The sequence below is a fragment of the Argiope bruennichi genome, chromosome 5 (assembly GCF_947563725.1).
Source record: "Argiope bruennichi chromosome 5, qqArgBrue1.1, whole genome shotgun sequence".
Lineage (NCBI taxonomy): Eukaryota > Metazoa > Arthropoda > Arachnida > Araneae > Araneidae > Argiope > Argiope bruennichi.
In genome coordinates, this window is record NC_079155.1 from 22,855,648 (window position 1) to 22,880,292 (window position 24,645).

The 24,645-nt window shown below is 26.2% G+C and overlaps 1 protein-coding gene across 1 annotated transcript in view; it reads right to left on the reverse strand.

The window, feature by feature from the left end:
* The window catches only part of LOC129969007 (uncharacterized), a 28,872-nt gene extending 8,338 nt beyond the window's left edge, over positions 1 to 20,534 (reverse strand). The window contains exons 1-12 of the mRNA XM_056083399.1: positions 20,418 to 20,534; positions 14,889 to 14,939; positions 13,509 to 13,550; positions 11,440 to 11,705; positions 11,152 to 11,334; positions 9,968 to 10,074; positions 7,924 to 8,020; positions 7,765 to 7,817; positions 6,084 to 6,180; positions 5,931 to 5,983; positions 4,364 to 4,502; positions 2,152 to 2,216 (exon numbers count right to left, since the gene is read on the reverse strand). Of these exons, the coding sequence (XP_055939374.1) occupies positions 2,152 to 2,216; positions 4,364 to 4,502; positions 5,931 to 5,983; positions 6,084 to 6,180; positions 7,765 to 7,817; positions 7,924 to 8,020; positions 9,968 to 10,074; positions 11,152 to 11,334; positions 11,440 to 11,705; positions 13,509 to 13,550; positions 14,889 to 14,939; positions 20,418 to 20,431 (1,167 nt within the window). The 5' untranslated portion in view covers positions 20,432 to 20,534. The remainder of the gene's footprint in view (positions 1 to 2,151; positions 2,217 to 4,363; positions 4,503 to 5,930; positions 5,984 to 6,083; positions 6,181 to 7,764; positions 7,818 to 7,923; positions 8,021 to 9,967; positions 10,075 to 11,151; positions 11,335 to 11,439; positions 11,706 to 13,508; positions 13,551 to 14,888; positions 14,940 to 20,417) is intronic.
* Between the last annotated feature and the right edge of the window lie 4,111 nt (positions 20,535 to 24,645).

Consider the following 24,645-nt stretch of genomic DNA (forward strand, 5'->3'; position numbering starts at 1 on the left):
TTTTTCTTCCATGTTAAAGTAGTTGAGTTTCCTTTGGATCTTTTTTTTAGTTTCAGGAGCATCATTTGATTTTATTGCTTTTTCAGATTTGTATGTGATAATTTTCAGTCTTCAGTTGTTTCTTTATCTCACTGAGTCTTAGGAAAAGACGTCCCATTTTCAGTGGATATAACTGAGGAGATCAGTGGTATATTTAGACTGATATGTCTTTGGATCAGAGTTTGTGCTGATGAACTTGCAATGGCCAAAACATACATGAGTTCAGGATGATTCATTGACTGTCAGTTAGTTATAGATGAAGGCAGAAGCTCACCATCATTAAAAATATTCTTATTACAGGGAACAAAACCTATACCATTGAACCTTTCCACAATATTATTTGGAGTCATAGATTTAATAAGCCAATTCAGCCGCATCATATATGGTAAATAGTTTACTACTAATATTAGGTGTTAATATCCAGTTTGTTCACTGCTCGGTTGTGATGAGTTTTGAATGAGCCAAATTTGTTGAGTACATTTATGTCAAATGGATGCATTCAATGATTGTTGTGAGGATAAGAGATTGTGTTATTTGCATCAATTTGTTTGTCACCTCAATCACAGGAATAGTTGTGCGAGTTATGGCTGTTAAGGAGTAGCAGTGCAAGAGTTTCAAGACTTGGTTGGATATGATCAATAAAGCACCTAATAATTGAAGATAAGTAGTCTAGTAGAGTAATCTAAAAATCAAAAAGGAATCTTGCAAGGGGAAAAACATAGATTAAAAATAATTTAAAGATAAAATGATTTAGAATCAAAATATTGTGCAATATTATATATCAATTATAAATAAATCTATGCTTAAAATTTAAGAGATATTTAATTTTTTTTTTTTTTTCAGATGCAAACTGTCAATTCAAAGAAAAATGAAAATTTACTTTAGGTTTTTAAAACATATTTAATTTCTACCATTACAATGATTTTTAATAAGTGAATAACATTTATAAAAGATATAATTTCTCTTTATCATAATGGAGAATATGTATTTGCATTTTGGTGCTCTATAAGAGCGAATGTTTGACATAGAATACCAAATTTTATACTGATATATTTTAGAGACTGGGATGTGCTTCTCAGAGTATTTAAAATTTTAATTATATAAAAATTGTGCTATGCTTTGACATTTTCCTTCAATGAAACTTAAAATAATAGCTCACAAAACTGATCTTTACACATTTTCAAGTATCTTTATCTTTTTAATGATGCAAATTTAAATGTCTTGTAAAATCTTTTCTGAAATTTGACAATTTTTTAAATATTTCTTTTGTATAATTTTTTATGTGTTTTCCCTGAATTCTAGTTAGCACAACTAGTGTAACTTTCTACATTTAAAACAAATAGATTAATTAATATCTATGTTTATATCAGAAATAAGAAATAAAGAAACAATACTATAAAAATTAGAAGATAGTTGAAGCAGACAGTTACATCTTAAATAACATTATGATGTCATAATGCTGGGATCTGCATACGATGGTTCATATAAATAATGAATACAAACAAACACAAGACAATTAAAATAACACAGTTTTAATATATATTACAATTTGATATATAAAAATACATTTTTGAAGGGACCATGGGCATAAGATTAAATGCATTTTTTTTGTTTTGTTTTTTAAATCTGGCATTGCCTAGATAAATGTATTTTTAGTCAAAACAAGAATATAATAAATATATTACAGAGTAATTTTCTTATGATTAAGTTAATTTCAACATATACTAAAATTAAGCAATTTCATTGTAAAATCACTAATTAATTTAATAATTTTTTAGCTTTATTTCTTGTTTAAATATTTTTCTGTAGAATGGCACTACAATACTTTCCACTACTACCACATTCCTGGTTTGAAGATAATTGCATATTCACAAACTGCATTTTAAATACCTAATTTATTGCAGGTACTATTTATTACAGGTTGTCACTAATTTTCACACCTTTTCTTTTAAATATTACAGTATTTATTAATAAAAAGAAGGTACTTTGAATTCAAAATTTGCCAATATTTTTTCAAAAGACATTGAAGATTTATGAAGACAAAAATAAAGCCAAATCTATAAGCAAGGTATTACCTTTTTTTTCCCTCCTTAAAATAAATAAATAAATTACCTGAATTGCCTCAATTGGTTTTTCTTCAACATTTTCATCTTTGGTTTGAGTCTCAGAAGATTTATCTGTACACAAGGCAGAAAAAAGGTTTATTTAATTCACAAAAATATTTGATAAAAGCCAATACATATGGTTTGTATAAATTATATCATTGGCATTTTTTTAAATTCAATAAATTTATAAATCCTTAAAAAAGAAAGGAAAAATATGGCAATTTTAAATATCCAATGAAAATAAAATAAAAAAATAATTATTATAGAACTACAAGATGTACTAAACCATTTTAAATACATTTTTGCTATAAATTATGAAAATTCATTGTTAGGAGAAAACAATCCAACATTAGAAGGAAAAAAAAAAAAAAATACTATGAAACCCCACATCCTCCATCAGATAATTTCAATTAAAAAAACTTTATAACTTTTCAATTAAGCTATGAAACTTTAGTCAGTTTTAAGGAAAAAACTTCCTAGTTTCTAAAAAACAGTTTTTAAATTTTTTTAAAAAAAACATCAATATAAAATAAAAATAGAAAAGAGTTATAAAATAAGCATCGAGGAAAGAAAAATAAATTGAATTTTATTGAGCAGTCGTTATATTAAAGATATTGAATACAATCTAAACAAAACCTACTGCCTATAGTATCAAAATAAATAAAGAACATGAAGATTTCCAACAAATATCAGCGAGACGTTGAAATTATAAATCATCACATGATAAAATCTTAAAATATCCTTTAAAAACAGGAATTAGAAACAGAAATGTGTGCCCTCCCCCCAAAAAAAATGTTGTAATTTTAGGCTATCAAACATGGAGTGATACAAAAAGATACGAGAGTACAGTTTTGTAGAGAGTTCAGTGACCCATCTGTACCAACTTGTATAAAAATATATTGAGGCTACTATTTTTTTAAAGTGGCAATAAATAAAAATATACATAAAGTCCACAAAATAATGTAAATATAATTAAACATGAAAAGTTTAGCCACATTACGTAGAGTAGAGCCACAGTGTGTATTAGAGCCACAACTAAGTTTAACCACAGTATTTATTGCTACTACTTCAAAGTATTCAAGATTCTCACAAAGTTATAATCCATAAATGAATTAAAGATCACTGCCATTCTTTTTTTGATCTCATAACTGATCTCCAAAACTATTTTATATATTCTTTTAAAAACTTGCATCTGTTAGTAATAGAATTTGAAGATATTACTTTGCAGTTAAAACTGGCAAAATTGCCAAACAGATGAGAAACTCATCACTTCCCCCAACAATCAAAACTTATCAACTTTAGGAAAGATGCCTTTAAAATCATATATATAACACAGGTTCAGTAGCTTATATTATTATGAATTTAGGATTCTTTTGATTTGTTAGTTGATGAAAAAACACTACGAACAGGTCTCAGTAACAAACAACAACTTTTATCAAAACAAAGACAAGAATATGCAGACAACAAATGCACAGTTGAATACATGCAATACACAGCAGTATACAACAAACAATAGCCTACAAGTAATAATCGATAATAATAACAACCACAGCACACAAAGCGGCCACACAGAATTCAGCAGGAGGAGGGAATCTATGTAGCTTCACTCTACGATCTCTTCAAACTTCTGCAACTCTCCACTGTTTCCTCGTTTTAGTTGTATCCAACTGCTGACTCACCACTACATGATTGGCTACTCCACACTCGAATCGATGCTACTTCTACAATACATTCCAGGACTCGGCACACAGCTCAATTCAGCAGTCACTTAGACCTGCACTTCGCTAGTCTAATCCAACTAATTTCCATTGATTTGCAATGCAATTCTAAGCCTTCCATTGATTCTTTTTACAATTCTGTAAACGAGTTAGACTGCCGGCCTTTTATAGTTCCCGGAGCCAGGCAGAGAAGGTTCTGGAACATTCAGGCATATATCCCTTTCCATTTTCTCTATTGCTGAAATTCTGGAAGATTCCAGTATTAAATATTTTGTCGGGTAGCCCTGAGATCACCGATTCGGCAATCAATCGCATTCAACAGAATTGATCACAAAATGGTTTTTCCAATGATCGAGCTAAACATGCTAGGAAGCTATCTTACAGATTTGTAACAATATAAACAGAATATTAAAGACCTTAAAACAAAAAATATCACGTGAAAATAAATAATAATAAAATATAATAACAGAAACAATAAAAAAAATTTAGTACATAGCATACCTTCACCAGAAATATTAAAAGTAACCTTTTTCTTGCAACTCTTAATATTTCGATGTACTCGCAATTTTGCTAGACTCTTCAGTGCATCTTGGTATGGATCACCAACACATTTTAAAGGTTTGTATAGAGAATTGCGATTCTAGAGTAAATTTTGAAATTAAAAAAATATAATTACATAAATAAATTAATAAGTAATTCAATTCAGTATTTATAAAAGAATATATAACTTAATAATAAATGAGAGAGAGGTCATAAATCCATTAAGAGGTCATAAATCTTATCTATAAGTGTTACACAATGATGAGAATTCAAGATGGAAATGGAAAACGAAATTGTATCATTGGATTGTCCCAAGAAAATGCATAGAGGCCTTGAATTATCATTGTACAACCAATCAATAGCATACCTCAAAGTTTCACAACTTTGTTTACCTTAAACACTTATGTTTAAGGAAGTCCAATTAATACAAAAACTAAGTAATCATATACTGTTAAAATTTGGAAAAAACATTTTTCTACTGTCTAGAATAAGTATATGTTTAAGCAGCTGAAATGATAAGGATTAATTAAACCACTTGATTAACAACAACAACAAAAAATAATCCAAAGAGTGAAAAAATATTGTATAATCATTTGAAGACATTTTCCATAAAAGATAATATTCTATATTGTTATTAATTTAATGTAATTTAAATTAACATTCTGCTAATTTTTAAAGGTAATAATTATTCAAAGATTATTAACATTTTTTTTTAATACACTGAGTTTTGAAACAGGTAATTTTAATCCTCTGACTGCAGAATTTTTAAAATCATTATTTAGATGCAATGTTTGCAAATTAGTTTAAATATTTTTGAAACAAAGTAAACTGATGCTATATGTTACATGATAATAATATAACATGATAAAAATCTGCAATTGAAAAATAAATTCTAAAGTGGAAAAAGATAGAAATGGAATATTGCCAACTCACAGAAATCGTGGGATAAGCAGCCGGAGAGTTAAAATGATAAATGGAAATGAAGACATATGTTGCTGCTCTAATTAAAAATTTAACTAGTCTACAAAAATATGCATTAACAACTTTTCTCATTAACACTTTAATGTCGAATTTAAGTTAAGCATAGATTTCACTAAATTTAATTTAAAGTATGCTGAAAATATTAAAACTAACTTAATGGCAAAGTAAAATTAAATTTGGAAGAAAAAATAAACTTTTTATTTGAATTTTTTTAAATGAAAACAAAAATTAGTATAAAATCATTTTAAAAGAAAAATTTTAATACATAAATATGAACAAGATTTTAACATATAATAAAATACAATACAAGAAAAAAGATTTCTGAATTCCTTTCACTATCTCAATTATTCACAATTAGATGGAATATGGCAGCTAAAAATTGTTTGGGGGTTCTGGAAAATGTATTGACCTCTTAAGACAAAATAAAAATAGAATAACAGAATGAGTTTTATTTGGTTGTAGGAGTGAAATGTATTGTTAATGTTATTAATGTAATTAACAATCCAAGTAATTCCTACAAATATAAAACACCTAAAAATATACTTACCTGTAAAGGAGATACATGTACTCTATTCTTATGCATTTCAGAAACTCTTTGTCCTTCAAAATGATATAATCAGTTAGTTCAAAAACTTTTCAAAAATTAAACAGAAAAAAAAAATACATTATAAATTAAATAAATTTTGGTTTAAATGCTTACTTTCTGATGCAAGATCACTATTTTTAATCTCTGCAAGAGCTTGTTTATATGGATTAATAGGGTGTTTGAATCCTTTATACAATGATGATCTTTCCATCTACAAAAGAAAAATTATCATGGTATCGTAACAAAGATGTATTTTTTAAAAATACCCTCCTGTGAAATTATCACTTATTATTTTTCTTTATATAAAGAAAGTGCTAATATTAAAAGCATTTAAGCTGAAGACTTTGATTATCTCCATATTTTAGGCCTCTAAAATCAGAAAAACATATTTTTGGAACTAAGTGTCTATCCATGAGTAAGTGAATATGATAAAATAAAAATATGTCATATGAATGAATTTGACCTGTGGTTTTTAAATTGAAATAATAATTATAACCTTTCGATAGAAGTTAAAATTTTCCATTTATACTGTACTAATTAATTCTAATTATACTATCTAATTTTATGTAAACGCAAGATACTATGCTACCTATCTAACTAAAAGCATTGTTGAGTATTTTTGCCATAGATAGATAAGCATAATTCCAAAAATTTGTTTTTTGAACTCGGGAAGATGTAAAATGCAGAGACTCATCAAAATCTCACGATTGAATTTTTTGACAATTACAATACTTTCTCTATAATTTGAATATGAAAAAGTAAAAATTAATAAATTTGAATCGTATATGGAATTAAATCACAATATACTCATTCTTGTTAATCATATATAAATAGATAAAATGATGAAAATTAAGAGAATATAATAATTGATTATCAGAGAATTAAAAAAGGCATTTATGTAAATTTTATGTTTTAATGTTTATTTCTTGTATTGAAAATTTTATTACAAAAGCTTAACACATAAAATATTGCTAATTTTCTGTTATTATATATTATTTTATATTGTATTAAAAATCATTACCTTGGAACAATGTTATAATTTCAGTTCTAAAGTCCAGCAAATTAAAAAAAAATCATTACTGGTTGACAGCAACTATCCATTGATGCTCATTTAAAGCATAGATTTCACTATATTTCTATCAAATTATGTTGAAAATATTAAAACTAAGATAGTTATGAAATGAGATTCAATTTTAAAGGAATAAAAAATTTTAAATTAGAGAAAAAAAATAATAAAAAATGTGTACAAAATCATTTTAATACAACATTTTTTTATAGATAATTACCAAAAATATTTCAAAATATAATAAATATTAAAAAATAGAGATTACTTTTGAATTTCAACCACTACCTCAAAAATAAATAAAATCAAAGAATAATAATAATAAAAAAAATTAAAAAGGGCATACTTTGACCTTAAAAGCTCACTAATGGGTGATATATACAGATTAGGTGTTCTGGAGAACTTGACTTCTTAGACAAAACAAAAATGAAACAAAATGAGTTTGATTTACTTTTGGGTGTGAAAAGTAAAGTCAAATTAATATATATTTTGATTCATTCAGATATCCTTAACGCTACATACATGCATTATGTTATAGTATTTCCTCGATACTTTTTAAAAAATTCCATGTTATTTCAATTGTAGTAGCAGTATCTAAGCATTTTAAATCTACAGATTTAAAAAATACATTATATGTTAAAAATATGTCTTTCAAGTTCTTCAATAATCAAGATATTTTAAATAATCTTTGAGTACTTTTATCAAATTTAAGATACCTAAAAATACACGTACCTGTACAGGAGTTCCATACAGTTTATTCTTATGCATTTCAGAAGCCCTTTGTCCTTCAAAACAATATAATTCAAAACAGTTAAACAATTAATTGAAAAACTTCATTAAAAATAGAAAAAAAATCTTTCAATTATGAACCAGATTTAGCTAGATATTTACTTTCTGATGCAAGGTCATAATTTTCTATGTCTGCAAGTGCTTGTTTGTATGGATCAACTGAGAGTTTGAATCTGTTATACAATGATGGTCTATCCATCTGTAAAAGAAAAATTATCATCAATTTTGCAACAGAAAATTTTTTTAAAATGCTCTAATGTGAAATTATCAGAAACCTCTTTTATTATTTCTCTTTATATAAAGAAACTCTTGTAATACTGAAAGCCTTTAACCTTCTGACTGCAACATCTGCACATATTTTGATCCTCTGAGACCTAAGAAACATATTTTTGGAACTATGTGTCTGTTCAGATAAAAAGGAATAAGATAAAATAAAAATACTAGTCAGACGAATGAATTTGATTGGTGGTTTTTAAATTAATTTATATTTTGAGATATTTTATTCTTGTGGATGTTACATGTACAATTTCTTTTAATATCAGATGAAGCTAAATAAAGAATCTGCCATATTTACATTATTTTTAAAATTTTATCTATAACATGGATAATTTCTTATTTATTTGCCAATGAATTTCTATTCTTATTTCCCAAAAATATCAAATTATTTTAATCATTGCATTTATATATAATTGCATGAACAAATATTAAAAAAAGTTTTCAGCTGCAAGTTACTCTGGGTATGAACTAAAATAATAAAAGTAATTATGGATATCTGCTTCAAAAATAGAGAAATAAAACTAGCATTATAGAGGTACATTCTATAATTATATGATAGTAATAATAAAATAAAAAGAGTTGTTGATATCAGCTTCAAAAATAATATGTAAATAAAACTGGTCTTATCATAAGAATACATTCTAAAATTATAAAATGGCTTAAATTTAATTTTCTATTCATAATAGTTTTAGAAAGGGAGGATTTTTTATATTGTGGTATACTAAATATTGGTGTTTTTCTTTTTTTTTTCCTGACAAAATCAAAATAGTAGAGACAAATGGATTCAAATCAAGCAAAGAAGAGGAAATTTTAAAATAATCAGACATGGCACAGATTAAAAAAAAAGTTGAACTACTCTTTAATAATGAATAAAGCCAAACATAAACACGAAGAAGTAAAATAAGTATAATTAACAAACAATAAAATGAATAAATTTGTACAAAAAGTGCCTGATACATTAAAAGTATTGTAGAATTATTACATAAAAAAAAATTAATCAACTTGGAGAATGATAAAATTAGATATTTGAAAACGCTGAAACCTGCATTTCTTTGGAAAAGCAGTGCGCCCAAATTCTTTGGGAGAAGGGGGGGGGGGCATTGTTACCTTCATTGCTGTTTTCTTATGACCGAATTCCTCCTAATGTCATTTTCCCAATGATCTCAAATTTTTGCACAAGCTATTATCAATATGTAAAGGAAAATAATAATAATAATAAAAAGAAACCTTTTCTTTCTAAAATAATCTACAGCAAGGTGTCATTTGCTCATCATTTTTTATTTTGCAATCTGAATGAATAATATGTTTCAATATTCATTATTCCTAATGTTTTTATCTATTAGATCTGACATGTTGAATGTGGCTTCAATTTGATGACCATGGAAAGATATTATGTATTATTACACATTATATTTAAAACCCTTATCTGCATCTGGAATAAATACATATCCAACATTTAAATTGTGAACTTCAGCAAATTTCTTTTAAATTTTGTTAATAACATCAAGTTTAAAATATGTGTAAAAGAATATTTTATACCAATTGGCATTTTTGTAAGAGTTATTAATTTTTTGAAATTTTTTTACATACATGAATAAATTAAAAGTTCTTTAAAATAGAACAAAATCTATTTAAAAAATAGACTATTTTCAAATTTATTATCTTTTTAATAGGATTCTGAGCGTTACTGGTTTAAAAAGACTTCATAACATTAAATTTTAACATAGTTTTATCTCAATTTCAAATATAATTTATGTACCATTCTTTACAGAATATTTAAATACTATTATTGATAAAAATTCATTATTTAACCCTTGATTCATTATTAAGCAAACCACTTTAAAAAAAAAAAATGATATTACTTACGTACCATAGATGTTTTAATTTTTGAACTTGATTTCAGCATACTAGGTGTCAATTCCCTGTTACTCAAAATAAAATTCTTCATACGCTCATCAGCCACAAACTCAATATTCGCTACAGAAATATAAATAATAATAAACAAAGTAACCATGAGACTTTGTATTTTAAAGACAGATTAAAGAAAAAAAAATTAAGATGATAATTTTTGATTTTATAACATAATTTACAGTGATAAAGTGCAGATATAATAAAATAAACTGGTCTGTATTAGAAACAAGGGCTTTTTTTTAAATGTCACATGAAAACAAATTCAAAAGGTTAAACTTGATTACTTGCTTTTAATAGTTGATGGAAAGCTGAAATTCACAGTTAAAAATGGCTGGCTTTATATTCTGAGTTGCAAACATATATTTAACTTGCCATTCAAAAAGTTTAACTAAATTTTAAATATATATTTTTTAAATTTATGAATAACTTGCTGAAAAATTACCTTTTGTAGTTAAAAAAATATTTGGGACAGTCTGCAATTTTGGGAAGAAACTATAAGGCATTAAAATTCTTTAGTGCGATAGATTCTTTTATTTAAATTAAAAGACATTTGTGGAAACATTTTGCATATTGTAATATTTTATATAAAAGATATTTCTGCAGTAAACTTATTTATATATGCTGATTTATTATAAGACAACTTTAATTTTTGCTATAAATAATGCCACGCAATATCTTTTCAAATTCCATTTTAAAACATTGAAGTATTAAAAAGCTTTTAATAAATGTTTTGCAACAATTAATCAAATAGATAAATTTTCATTAGTAAAAAATAAGATTAAACTAATTTTATACTAAGCAATGCTTGGCATATCAGCTAACAATTAATATATACTTCAAAGTAATTAAGTTTAAGCATTGCCATTTGATGTATTTAAAATACAAAATTTAATTACAAATTATTCAATTTTAAAAAAATAGCATTATAAACATATTATTAGCCATTCAATGATGATGCAGTTGCTTATAATGTTATACAGACAACTAAATTACTACTTGATTATAATGAAAAAAGAATACATATTGGTTAAAATATAAATTGTTGAGAGTCAAAAGATGTATTCAAATTTAATAAAATTCAAATAAGCTATTTAATGTTTTTTTTAAAAATAAATAACATGTAAAAATGTGTTATATACATACTCTGAGATGGGTGATTAGAATTTTTATTTTGTTTCTCTTCCTCACTAATCTTAAAAGGATCATCAGATTCGATATTTATTTCAGGAATCTTCTTCTCAAATGGATTTTCATCTTCTTTACCTTTGATAGGTTTGGGTCTTTCAGGAAGTTTCTTAGTAGTTATTTTATTTCTGTTTTTCAGAACTAAATTTAAAAACATTATAGAGGATTGAATTATATATCTTACTTAATTTCAAATTATTTCATAATAAGTGAAATGGAATCTGCAAAATATTATAAAAGACAAACCATTTGAAAAGCGATTTGAATTCTTAATCTGTTTTTCATCTGTAATAGTTTTAGAAGCTCTGTTGCTAGGCTCATTCTTCAGAGAAATCTTTTCAGGTGGTTGGAATTTATTTTCCTTTGCTTTATTTTTTATTTGTAAATTCACTCGTTTCAGTTCCTTTTTAGGAATTTCTGCTGTGGATGTTTTATTTCTGTTTGTAGGATTTATAACAGTCTTTTTCTTAGCTACAGTAGAAGTCCTTTTCAATTCAGGTTCAGTATTAGTTCTACAAACAAGAAAACAGAATTAGAATTTTACACATTACCCCCTCCATAACATCTATTTCATTGCCTTATAAAAGAATAAATAATGCTTACATTTAAAAACAGACTCAAAAATTCTAAAAATTGAATTCTTAAAAACCAAAATAAATATATGTTGAGTTTCAGCTTCAAAGAATAATAATTTATCTATAATGAGACTCACAATAACTTATTATACATTAGACATGTCAATATATTTCAGATTTTTTGTTAAAATCAAATTTTATAATTTTATGAAGTTCTGTAATTGAGGTTATTCTTTTATTATCGCTCATTTGACTGGAGTCTTACCATTTCTTAGTATTTTACATATCATTGACACAAATTTCAGCAAATTATTGTTAAACATCTGACCGTTTTACGATGATTACAGCATATCACGAAAAGAACAAGTATACATTTGTGCTTACCCTTTTAGATAACTAATTTTACTAATTATGAAGATGCTGTCACTGAGATGATGTATACAAAACAGGAATATCTCAAATTTGTAAAACTATACTTATCGATAAGCATAGTTTTCGTTAAGTATAGTATTCATTTAATGTATTGATACTTATCGATGCATTAAACGAATATCTAGTTATCAACAGTAAATCATCCGAGTGGTTAGTTAATTAGTTTAAATTTTAAGAGTGAAAGCAAAATTTATCTATGTTGTGCTAGTCAAATACTAAAATACTTGGTGGAATACTAAAAAATATCAATGACAGACTAAAAAGAGGACAATCTTACAGTTAAACCAAACCACTACGGTACCTTAAAATGGTGAAATCCTTTATGCTTGAAAATGTGCTTCTGGGGAATTTCCCGAGTAAATTGGTCATTCAAATAGCTAATGTACATGATAAATATAGCACTATTCAAAGGTTATTCCAATTAGAGGATTAATATAAATTAAACATGTCATCATGTCAGCAAAAAAGTTTAGAAAATTTATACTGCATTGTAACTTATAATTAGTCTGCTTTACAGCAAATCCAGAAAATCTTATTATTAATATCCAAATATTATTAATATTTAATATATTAGTTTATTTTCAAATAGAAGCTTTAAATGACTTTTACATCTTATTCTAAGACAATAACAAATTTCTGATATATAAAATGTATGAAAATAAAATTCTTTATAATTTTTTTTTCAGTTTTTACATTAATAAGATGAAAAAAATATTTAAAACTTAAATTTTGCTGATAAATTTTAACGAAATTCTTTCTTTTTAAAACTTATGAAAAATATTAACAGTTGTTTTATTTTGAAAATTCCTTGGAATTATTTTCAGGTTTATTTACATTATATCTATATCAACTAGTTTTAAACATTAGTGCGATCCCCAAATATCCTTATGTGTTCCATTCAGAAGAAGAATAAAATATTAGTTCAAGATATAAAAAATTCCTTTTCTTAGAGATGTTGTAGATATCTTATTATTTTGTGAAAAAAGAGAAAACTTAATTCCTTCCCAAATTATACTGAATCCACTTGATCAACAATCACAATAAAATGACACAAGCTGTTGTTTTAAAAAAGTATGACATCATAAATGTAATCATAAAAAGCTATCAATATAGCATAGAAGAGAGGAAAAAAATTATATTACTACAAAAATATCAAATTTTTGCAACAATAAAATATCAAAAATACTTAATACCCTCCTCTTTGATTAATTATCTGCTTTTATACCTAAAATAAGTGATATCTATATAAACAAAATACAGTAACATTAAATAAATAAATTGTAGCAATATTTAAAAAAATTTACTTACAAAATTTTAGGCTTAGTTTCCACTCTTAATGGTATTTTTGAGCTGAAATGTAAAAACATATTAATATGCAATTTTAAAAAGATTAGTTAAAAAAAAAAAATGGGAAATTTAGAAACACAGAGCTACAGACAAACAAAACTATTTGTTCAAGTAGTAAAAACTATTTGTTCACTTTAGTAACATGGATGAGAAATAGAATTTTAATTATATTTCTATATAATATAATTATATTTTTTTGTAGGTCATATTTATTACCATTTGCACAAATTTTATTTCATGATGTTTGTCTCTTAATTGCAAAAAAGTGTTTGAATCTTGAGCATGAACAGGTCAGCATGTTTTTAATAGTCACTAAAATATTATAATTGTATGGTGAAGCTTAAAAGCCAGATAACACGAGTAATTGCTTTTGTCTTGTGGTCTTATTATTCGGTTTCAAACCACAAAGTCCCAAAGTAGCCAAAGTGTTTGGCGCTACTCAAATGGTTACAGGCGCATTAGACTCAACAGCTAATACATCACCACTCAACAACCATATCGCTAGTTCACCTCTGACTCAGTAGAGGGAGAGTACTGTGGTGAAGCTTATAAGCTAGATAACAGCTACAGGACACAAGTAATTACTTTTGTCTTGTGGTCTTATTACTTGGCTGCGAACCACAAGGTCACAGTTTCTATTCCAGCCAATTCACCAATCATCCACAATTGATACAGTAAAGAATGATTTTGTGGCGATCCGTTTTCATCCAGATCACGTCTGGGTCACCATATGGATGGTTATCCATATATTCAATTCAACAATGACTTATTCTTATTTAAGGGGAAAAAAAGTTTCTATGCTAGTTAATGGAATATATATAAATCTCATGAACACAGAAAAAAAATACAGTTAGCTAATACGTTGCATGATTAATCTACTGGCTCGAGCATGCAGCTTGAACTGCAATGTCATCATGATGAAAGCAGCATCACCACAACATTAATATTATATGGAAGGAAATGTAGAATAACCTTTTAAAAAATTACATTCTTTGGCAGATACGTGCAATCTTTTTTCAGTTTCTGTATCCTGTTATGTTTTATACTTGAAAGAAAAATAATAATCAGACTAAATAAACTAACTGACACTTACATTTTTTAAAGGAGTGTTAATATAAATTCAGTATTTCCATGCCAGTAAAATCATGCACGTACAAAAAGAAGCAGGGATATAAAAGTCAATAGCATTTATTAGCCTCATTGAAACTAGTGCTTGCCTTTGTTGGGAGGGTATTTTTATCTTTTTGTACATGTTTGATTTACTGATGTGAAAATACTAAATTTAAATGTTTCATAATATAGAATTAAATTAATCATCATTGAATAGGACCTTTTACTTACATATTTTTCAGTTTTGAATCTACTCTCAGAGGTATTTTTGATTCTTTTTGTCTAAAAAAAAAAGGAAAAAAAGGTAGTTTAACAAAATAAAAAAACCCAGATGTGTATGCATGGCTTGTAAAGCCATATCGCTGGTTACAATCATAAATGCATTGATAAAGTGTAAAGTTTAAAAATAAATCAATAAAATAAAAATAACACAAAACTTGCTAAGAAGCATTAATTTTAAAAGCAGAGCTACTTAGCAAAAATAATTATTTGATGATTTATTTGCAATACCCAGACAACACTATTAAGTTAATGTTTTATACCACAAATTAGGCTATTCAAATATTATTATTTTCAGAATGGTATATTAGAAACACTGGAAAATATTTTTCAAAGAATAGGATGGATTTTTTTTTCCTGTAAATTTCTTAAAAATTACAGAAAAAGAAAATCTAATCTAAATAAATGTAATATGCAATAAAAATTTATAAATTTGCGACACACGGATTACTTAGATTATAACTAATTCTAAACTTAATTCTCAATATATATCTTTGATTTATCGCACACTAATACTGAAACTTTATATAAATTATTGGCACTTTTTGGTTTGATGGGTAAAAGTAAAAGGTCGTCAAATAATTTGGACTTGCACCAAAAAACTTGCCGAAACCTGCATCAACTTACATACAAACCTAATGCTACAATAAACTATACATATTCATCATCTTTCATATCTTAATTAACAGAAGAATGAATTAATAGGTAAATTTATTGCATTTAAATTTGATTTTGTATCTTAATTACACAAGAAACCAGACATTTTAAATCATTATTATTTTTATAGTTAGATAAATATTAAAGTTAAGTGGTAATTATAAAATACAGATATCATTAAATGAATGAAGTATTTGCATATCTAGGCAAATGAACATTCCTCCTTCTCAATATAACTTTAGTTCAGGTACTATAGAATACTGGAATGCCCAAGTTTCTCTTTCAAAAATAAGAAAAATTCTCCACAGACCCCTTTTAAAAACATAGTTATAGTCTCTATTGTTAAGGGGTTATTTAACAAAAGAGATTTCAGCTTAGCTAATTGCTATCAAGAAAATATATGTTTGGATATCCTTGGAGAGTTTTTAGAAAAACTGTCCCCCAAATGTATCTGGGTGAGCATCTCTAACAAACAAAGCACACACCAAGGCTATTCAATTAATCAAAACTTAATAAAAAGGATAGGAATTTGGCAGGGATACCCAGGTGACTTGAGTGGACTCCTTGGCTTCACTGGAAGTGCATTTGTGACTTTCCATATTGATAGAAATAACCAACAATGTTATCAGATGATAAGAGGAAGGAAAAATGACATGAAAGCAATCATTTTAATTAATAAGAAATTTTAAAAATAATACACATGGTAATATATTTCCTAATTTTTTTATTTGCATAATCAAAAACAGACAAATCAGATGCAGAGAACAGAGGAAAAATGACAATGATTTCCAGTCATTTTTATTAAATTTTTTTTAATAAAATGAGAAGATTGAAATATATAATTAATTATATTTAAAAATTATATAATCATTTTACACTTGCATCATATAAATTAAATGATTTTAGATATAAGCCAATTTAAGTTTGGAAGCTATCATATATCTTACAAGAGGAAATGACATTCATTACAGTGAAATAAATAATTGTATTAGACAGCAAATAGCATGAAATACATCTATTAAGAAAATGTTATATTACATGAATTGATTGTTTTATTCTCCTTATAGCATATGTATATGTTATGATATTTTAAAATCTAATTAAACTTAATTTTCTAACTTTCAGTTTAATTTAGCCCATATCAACTTCATTCTAAAATATTCTCTTATTTCCTGGTCCCATTCCCCTTTTTCTATTTAATTAATTCAATACGAGTTCTAAAATTGCTGAATTGGATAAAAGCCGACAAGGTCCCACACTCCGAGTGAAGGGATATAAAATTGTCCAGCAAGCACATTCTTCTAAAAGATTACTGTGTTTCTCTTGTCTAAATCAGAAGTGTAGAGAAATGCCTATCAAAATTTCATTGTATGTAAGCACTGTAAACAGATGTGCCCTGACTAAGCCTCTTGTAAATAAATCATGTCTCTTGAGGGAGAATAAAACAAAGTAAAAAATTCAAAGTGTCTTCTCTGTATTTGGCCACTACTCTGCTACAAAAAAAAAAAAAAAAAATTTTACACATATACAGTGGCTTAAAAAAAATGAGAATACACCTTACTTTTATTTGATAAATCCGACTTTCAATATAAATAACACATTACCGGGAAGTGCAAACATGTTTCTATTTTTAAACATAACAAATGGTTTAATTTAGAGTAAAAATAAAGAAAAATAAACAAAAAACTTCTAAATTGAAAAGTTTCAGAAGCATTTTAAATAAAGATACGTAGAATTTTGCCTACAAAAATTGAGAATACACCAATGAAATTCTTGTAATATCTCGCATAGAAAGAACATGTCAGTATTTAGCTGCATGTCTTTTGGCAAATATAAGGGTCTCTAAATGTCGTGGTACCGATTCGACCAATTTTCGGTAGTATCTGAAGATATTTTACCCCATTCTTCTTGCACCATTTGTTTTAAATGGGTTTTGTTTCTAATTTGTATTTTTGAACCACTTTTTCAAGTATGGCCCATGAATATTAAATGGTATTGATGTCGGAGTACTGTGGTGGTGTGTGTAACTGCTGTTTACAATGAAAAAGACACCATATTTTGACGTTATGTGCATTTTGATTGAGGTCGTTATCCTACTAGAAAATGAAATTTCCATCTAAATCGACATTTTTAGCACTTTCCTTTAAATTGCTGCAAATTATATCCAAGTAAACCATATCATTTATAATGCCATCTATAAAAATTAAATTTCCAACCCTGGATGAAGCCATGCAACCTCAAATCATGAAGGAGTCACCATTATGTTTAACTGTAGGACATAAATTTTTTGGATCCAAAAGCAGTATTAGACTTTCTCCATACAGTACGATGGCTGTCACTGCCAAAAATGTTGAGTTTTCTTTCATTACTAAATATGGCTTTCTTCCAAAGATTATTGGTCTTCAATTGACGAGTTTTTGCAAACTTCAAATGCTTTTTCTGAATTTGCAAGCTGATAAACAGTTTCTCTCTAACAATGTGGCTTTTATATCCAGTTTATCTAATGGCCTTTTGTACAGTTTCAACACTTACATTTCTGCCTATGATTTGAAAAGTTTCTGCAACAAGTTGGATGAACCATATGATCTCAGCACTCTAAAAGAAAGTGTTAAAAATTTGGGTTTAAATGGAAATACCATTTTCCAACAGGGCAACGACCCTAAACAGAATGTACATGTCAAAATATGGTGCCTTTTTCATTGTAAATAGCAGTTACACACACAACAACAGTACTCCGACATCAATACCATTTAATATTCATGGGCCATACTTGAAAAAGTAGTTCAAAAATACAAATTAGAAACAAAACCCATTTCAAACAGTTGTTGCAAGAAGAATGGGGTAAAATATCTTCAGATACCATCAAAAATTGGCTGAATCGGTACCATAATGTTTAGAGGCCATTATAACAGCCAAAAGACATGCACCTTAATAGTGACACTTTGTTTCTATGCGAGATATTACAAAAATTTCATTGGTGTATTTTCAATTTTTTGAGGCAAAATTCTGCATATGTTTATTTAAAATGCTTCTGAAACTTTTCAATTTAGAAGTTTTTAATTGATTTTTCTTTATTTTTATTCTAAATTAAATCATTTATTGATGTGCAAAAATAAAAACATGTTTACACTTCCCAGTAATGTGTTATTTATATTGAAAGTCAGATTTATGAAGTAAAAGTAAGGTACACTCGCAATTTTTTGAGCCACTGTATATATATATATATAACTTTGTTTCATTTCCATCCCTGGAGACACAATTTATGTACAAGCAGAAGCGACAAGCACAACACAGAACGACTCAAAACGAAAAGCTAATGAAAGATTTATATTCCTGTGATTATATACTGTGAAATTTTGATAAGGATTTCCTACATGTGTTGACCACAGACAAGGGAATCATAGGGATCTTTTAGAAGACTTTGTTTAGATCAGTAATTTTTTATCCCTTCTCTCGGAGAGTGGGAATTGCTGATGAAAGCATTTTTATAGAGCTTTTTGTTGCATTAATTAAATAGAAAAAGAGGAATGGATCAGGAAATAAGAGAATATTTTAGAGTGAAGTTAATATGTGCTAAAAATTAGGAAATTAATTAAATTAGATTTTAAGATATCATTACATATATGTTATATTAATAAATGATTATCACTTATGTTTTCAATTACTTATTTATTAGTTTTTATATATTTTACTGGTTTTTTTTCTCCCTAAATTAATTTAAGCATTTTTTGAAAATTAATACTTTTTTTTGTAATTACCGTCTGATAAAATTATTGAATTAAAGGGAAGATAAATATAATTAATGTATTGTATTAGAGAGTGTCAGATAGAGCTAAGAATTTTTCATAACATCAGGGGCAATCATTGATTACCAAATAACTTATTAGTTTCTTCTTTTTAAATTAATTGCTGAAATAAGGTTATATATTTAAAATGATTAACTACAACTATGATGGTGGTCTCTTAACGAAAAAATACCTCTTTATGATCTATAGCTAACAAGAGCTTATTCTGAAATGCTTCATGAATCGAATTTGGAATAAAAGAGTTACATTGGAAGTAGAACAAATAAGAATTAAATGCTACACAATTAAATTTATATGAGAAATAAAGGTTAGTAGAGCATCAGTTGTCACTAAGCTTAAATAACAGCACAAATTATATCTGAAATAGATTCAGTAATAAGCATATTAAAATTAATTTGGAATTTTAAAGTAAACTGAATAATGATGGCAAGGAGAATTAGTAGATTTACAGCCTTTTTGGCTATTGTTTAAAAAGCAATCAAATATATTGTTACATATATCCTTCATTCACACTTCATTAGTATAAATATATAATATTCTCTATTTATAATTAAAAAAATCAGAGTTTTATAATTCATTGTATCTTTTTCAGAGTATATTCATTGTATTTTTAAAAATATTTATTCTCATTCTTTTTAAATATAATTGGTATATGTGGAAGAAATAAAAAGGAAATTTAAATTATTATATAAAAGCAAAACATTTTAAAAATTTAAATCTGATTGCACTTTTATTCATATTAATAATACCAGCACACAGATATATAAAAAAATACATTCATAACAACCAATTCTTTTTAATATATATTTTGTGTTATGAGAACTTTTCACAATAATGCCTTTGACAGAATAACATAAATTCTATGTACACTCCTGCATTAATGATATTTAACGAAAAATTTAACATACTGATATACATCCAAACGAGTCTGCAAGTAAACGTTAAAACCTTTAAAAAGTTTACTTTTAAAAATAAAAGACCAAAACAATAATTAAGCTAAAAGCAAAAAATCTTTTACCTCAGGGTAGCCATGTGAACAAATTATTTCCCCATATAAAATTAAAAAAAGAATCCCATTTATTTATAATAACTGTTAAGATCAAAACTGTTAATGTTTTTATTAAAAACACTAGCGTCTCAATCGCAACGTAATCCCTATGGGATGGGCGAATCCATCATGAACCGTACTTTTCACAGGTAGGTACGTTTACCCGAGAGGGGCAGCAGGGATAAACGTTGGCTTTTAAATGTTGAGTTGTAGCTCAACGATTATCCCGGTTCAGTTGAATCGTTTTTCGTGGATCACGAGGGAATACGTTGTCACTACTTTACCATGTGAATGTGGATATAGTTTTCCTCTCTATTAATGTCTATTTTTAAATCACTATTTCTTATCTTTGAAAATGTTTACAAATTTGTTCTTGTGTTGCATTTCATAAACGGATCATATATAATTTTTAGAAATGTATAAAATTACATTGTGAATGAAGAGGTAATGTGATATTTAAGTTTCATAGTATGTAATATGGAAATAAAGCAAATCATTAACCATTTCATTTTCATACTTGTTGATTTTTTTTTTTGTCATTATATTACTCTTGTGCTTTGTAGTTTTAAGTAAATGCATGCTAAATTCTTGTAAAGGTAATAAACTAACAGGAATGAAATAACTTATTGTATTTAAATAACACGTTTTGTGAGTAGAAGACATATAACCAAAACTTAATGATCTAGGTCATCTTTATTTTTAAAAAAATAAGTAAAATAACTTTTACAAAAATTTAGAAAAATAATTTTATAAAGTGCTTACTGTAAAAACAACTTTATCACAAAGTTTATTTCCTACTTGGGGATCATAGTGTAATAATAGACATAGCATGTTGAGTAGGTAAATATTGAAATATTTATTGTATATCAAGTCAAACCTTTATTCAAGAAACAATTTTCTTAAATGGATTCTGATTTTATTAATGTTTGATTGAGATTTATTTTACTATATTATAAATTTTTACTATCACAAGTTATTTTCCTCTTCTCAATAAATAAAACAAATTGTGTTTTATTACTTAACAGATAAATCTCATTAAATGAGCTGTAAAAATATGAACCTTTTTAAAGCATGAAATAAAACTATTTTCAATTCATGTTTTATTGATAATTTAAGTTCTTTTGTAATTATTGATTTTTTTTAAACATAGGACTATTTAAATTCAATTTTCTTATGATAAGTATAAGATTATATTCAATTACATAAAAGTATTAAAATGTAACTCCCTGCGAATGTTTCGGAGGATATAAGTTTTTTTTTAATACTGGTTTTCTTTAAATTAGGGTTTGTTTTTCTAGTTATTAAGAAATCACTGTTATATAGAGTTTCATGTTCATACTTGCAGCTTCCTCAGTATATTTCAAAATATAAATATTCTTGAAAGATTAATATAATGGTCTTTTAAAAGATGTCCAGAATATTCACAATATTGCAGCCTGTTACTGACATTCTGAATATAAGAAAGGAATAAATCTCTTATTTTTAAAAAATGAAACTACTACATTTTCCAGTTAATAACTGAAAAAGAAGTGATATTGAACTAATATATTTTACAAATATAGAAAGCCTGAATGTTCAGCATGTCACATGTTCTATTTCTAGTAGCACCAATATGTTTCCATGTGAAAACTTTTTTAAAGAGGGTTAGTGGAATTTGGCATCATTCTATTTAGTTGTAGATGCCTCGAAATGGGGAAAATTATTTTATGGTCACCCTGTAGTTTAATTACACAAAATTTTTGAAATATGGCAAAATGAAGTTTTAAAAAAAGTAAAAACTGGAGCAAAATAATTATAGTTAGGAAAGAATTAATTTTACCTGCTAAATCATGCAGCAGTTATTTTTTTCATGTTTAGGAGTATGGAATATAATATCCTGAAAATTCTACAATTAAATAACAAGCTAATATTGAATTTTGAATTAAGCAATAACACTTGGAAAAATAGAAATATAGTCAAATATCAAGTTCTTATTGGTTTAACAGTATAATATAAACAAATTAACATATGAAATAAAAACTAAAGAAAATAAATAATATATAGCACTGTATTAAAAATTTTTTTGACTAAACTTTAATAAGTTAATGTCATAACTAGGCAGTTTTTAGAGTGATGAAAAATATAACGTATCAATTGTTAGCTTTATACAGCTATAAAATGTAAAGAAATGTGTTCATGGTAATTTTTTTCAGATTGTTGTTCTGCGACATAAAATCATATTTACAGTGTTTGGGAATAAAGTAATCGTGTTATCTTCCTTTTGTGAATAATTGCAATACTTATTAATTTATTTGGAAAATCTTGGTTGGTTTCATTATAAGAGTCATAAAAAGAAATAGTTATAATATATATAATCCTTATCATAAGAAAGGTTTTATTTGATTTGTCAAAATTTTTCTCATCTAAATCTTAATGCTTATCTTATTAAAATGATAGTGCAAGTTTACACATTACTCAAGTTTCTACTATTTTAATGACAAAATAAGATTCTCATCTTACTGTTTATCAAATAAAATACAAAGATATCCTTACCAAATATGAAATCACGATAAAAAGAATTAAATAATGATTAGCAAGTTCACTTGAATCATAACAAGGAAAACTAAAAGCTAAATTTAGAAGAGCCTACAGAAGCAAACTGTTTTTTGAGATGTAATCTAAATGACATTGCTCACAAATGGTAAAATGTTTAGTATGTAATAAAGTTAAATATAATAAAAACGCAAGACATATTTATTACGAAAACATTGTGTAATGAAACAAACAGAAAATGGATTAATAAAGGACAAGGGAATAAATACTATGCAATATTGAAACATGACATTGTTTTCATATTTGTTATAGTCTGTTCCATCATTCTGTTATGCATTTCATAGTATATATATTCATATTTGTCACATCAGGTGACCAGTTTGTTCATCAGGAACATTGGTTTTATTTGTTTTTAGATAAATTGTTTAGATATAACTTCATATCAATGAGTCTATCAAATAGTTTAGCATTAAAATTGTGATTTTAACTGACTTACTTAAATATTCTTATTTACTCTGTGTATTGTGATCATAAACTTTTCTGATTGAGACTGTTACTTGACATCATGGCGCTGTTGAAAATGTAAATAACCCTTTCATCTATCTTTTAAATTTGAGGTATTGTAACTTCCCTTTTTCTATTTGTTTTATAAATTGCTCAGATATTAAATATAATACTTCTTTACTTGATTTTCAATAATAGGCAAAAACCATGCGATTAATTACATGATGAAAAAATGAAAACGATTTGGATTTCAGGGTAATGATGTAACATTAAATGTAGGGAGGGGGGATATTTTTAAAAAAGCAAATATTCGTACTACAATTCAATTGATATAAATAAAAAAATTTCAAACAATGTAAAATTTATGTTTGTGCAGTGATATTTTCAGAAATTATCGTGGAAAAACAGCGAATTTCAGCTTAAAATATTATTTAAAATTTCCAAAAAATCGGTCCAAGGTGCACACATCCACCATTCTACATATGTGTCACATTTGATACATGTAGGTCAAATATTTGGCTTGTAGAGCACCAAAACACACACATTCAACTTTATTATTAGTATATAAATATATTTGTTCCACTTTTTTTATAATTAAATGTTTCGTTATTCGTTCGTTGAAGCAAGTTAGGTATGGGGTGGATTAAAAAATGATTCCGTTTTTATCCTTATAATGTATTAAAATAAAATAGTTAAATATAATAATACTAAAAAAATATGCAAGTGATACAATAAATGATTTTTTTTTTATTGGTTAAATAATGCAGACAAAGATATTTACATAAATACTACAGACAACAACTCTGTGCACGATGACTTGCAATTCTATTATTTGGTTAAATGTTACAAACTGTATTTTGGTTTATATATTATAATTATGCTAAATAAACTAGTAAATCTGTAGAAGTTCAGCTCTCAAGAATTGAATAAATTTGATGATAGTTAATAGATATTTTATAAAAACTTTTAATTTAATAAATTTAAATAATATTTTATAAACTTTCTATAGCAAACAACTTTTTTTTTATTATCTTTATTGAATAAAGAATAAGAAATGAAATACTTTTTTTACTTAATATACAAATGAATCTAAATTTTTCAAGGCAGATTTTTTAAAAATTTCAAATGCAATTTAGTTTTTCCATTGGTATATTGTATCTAA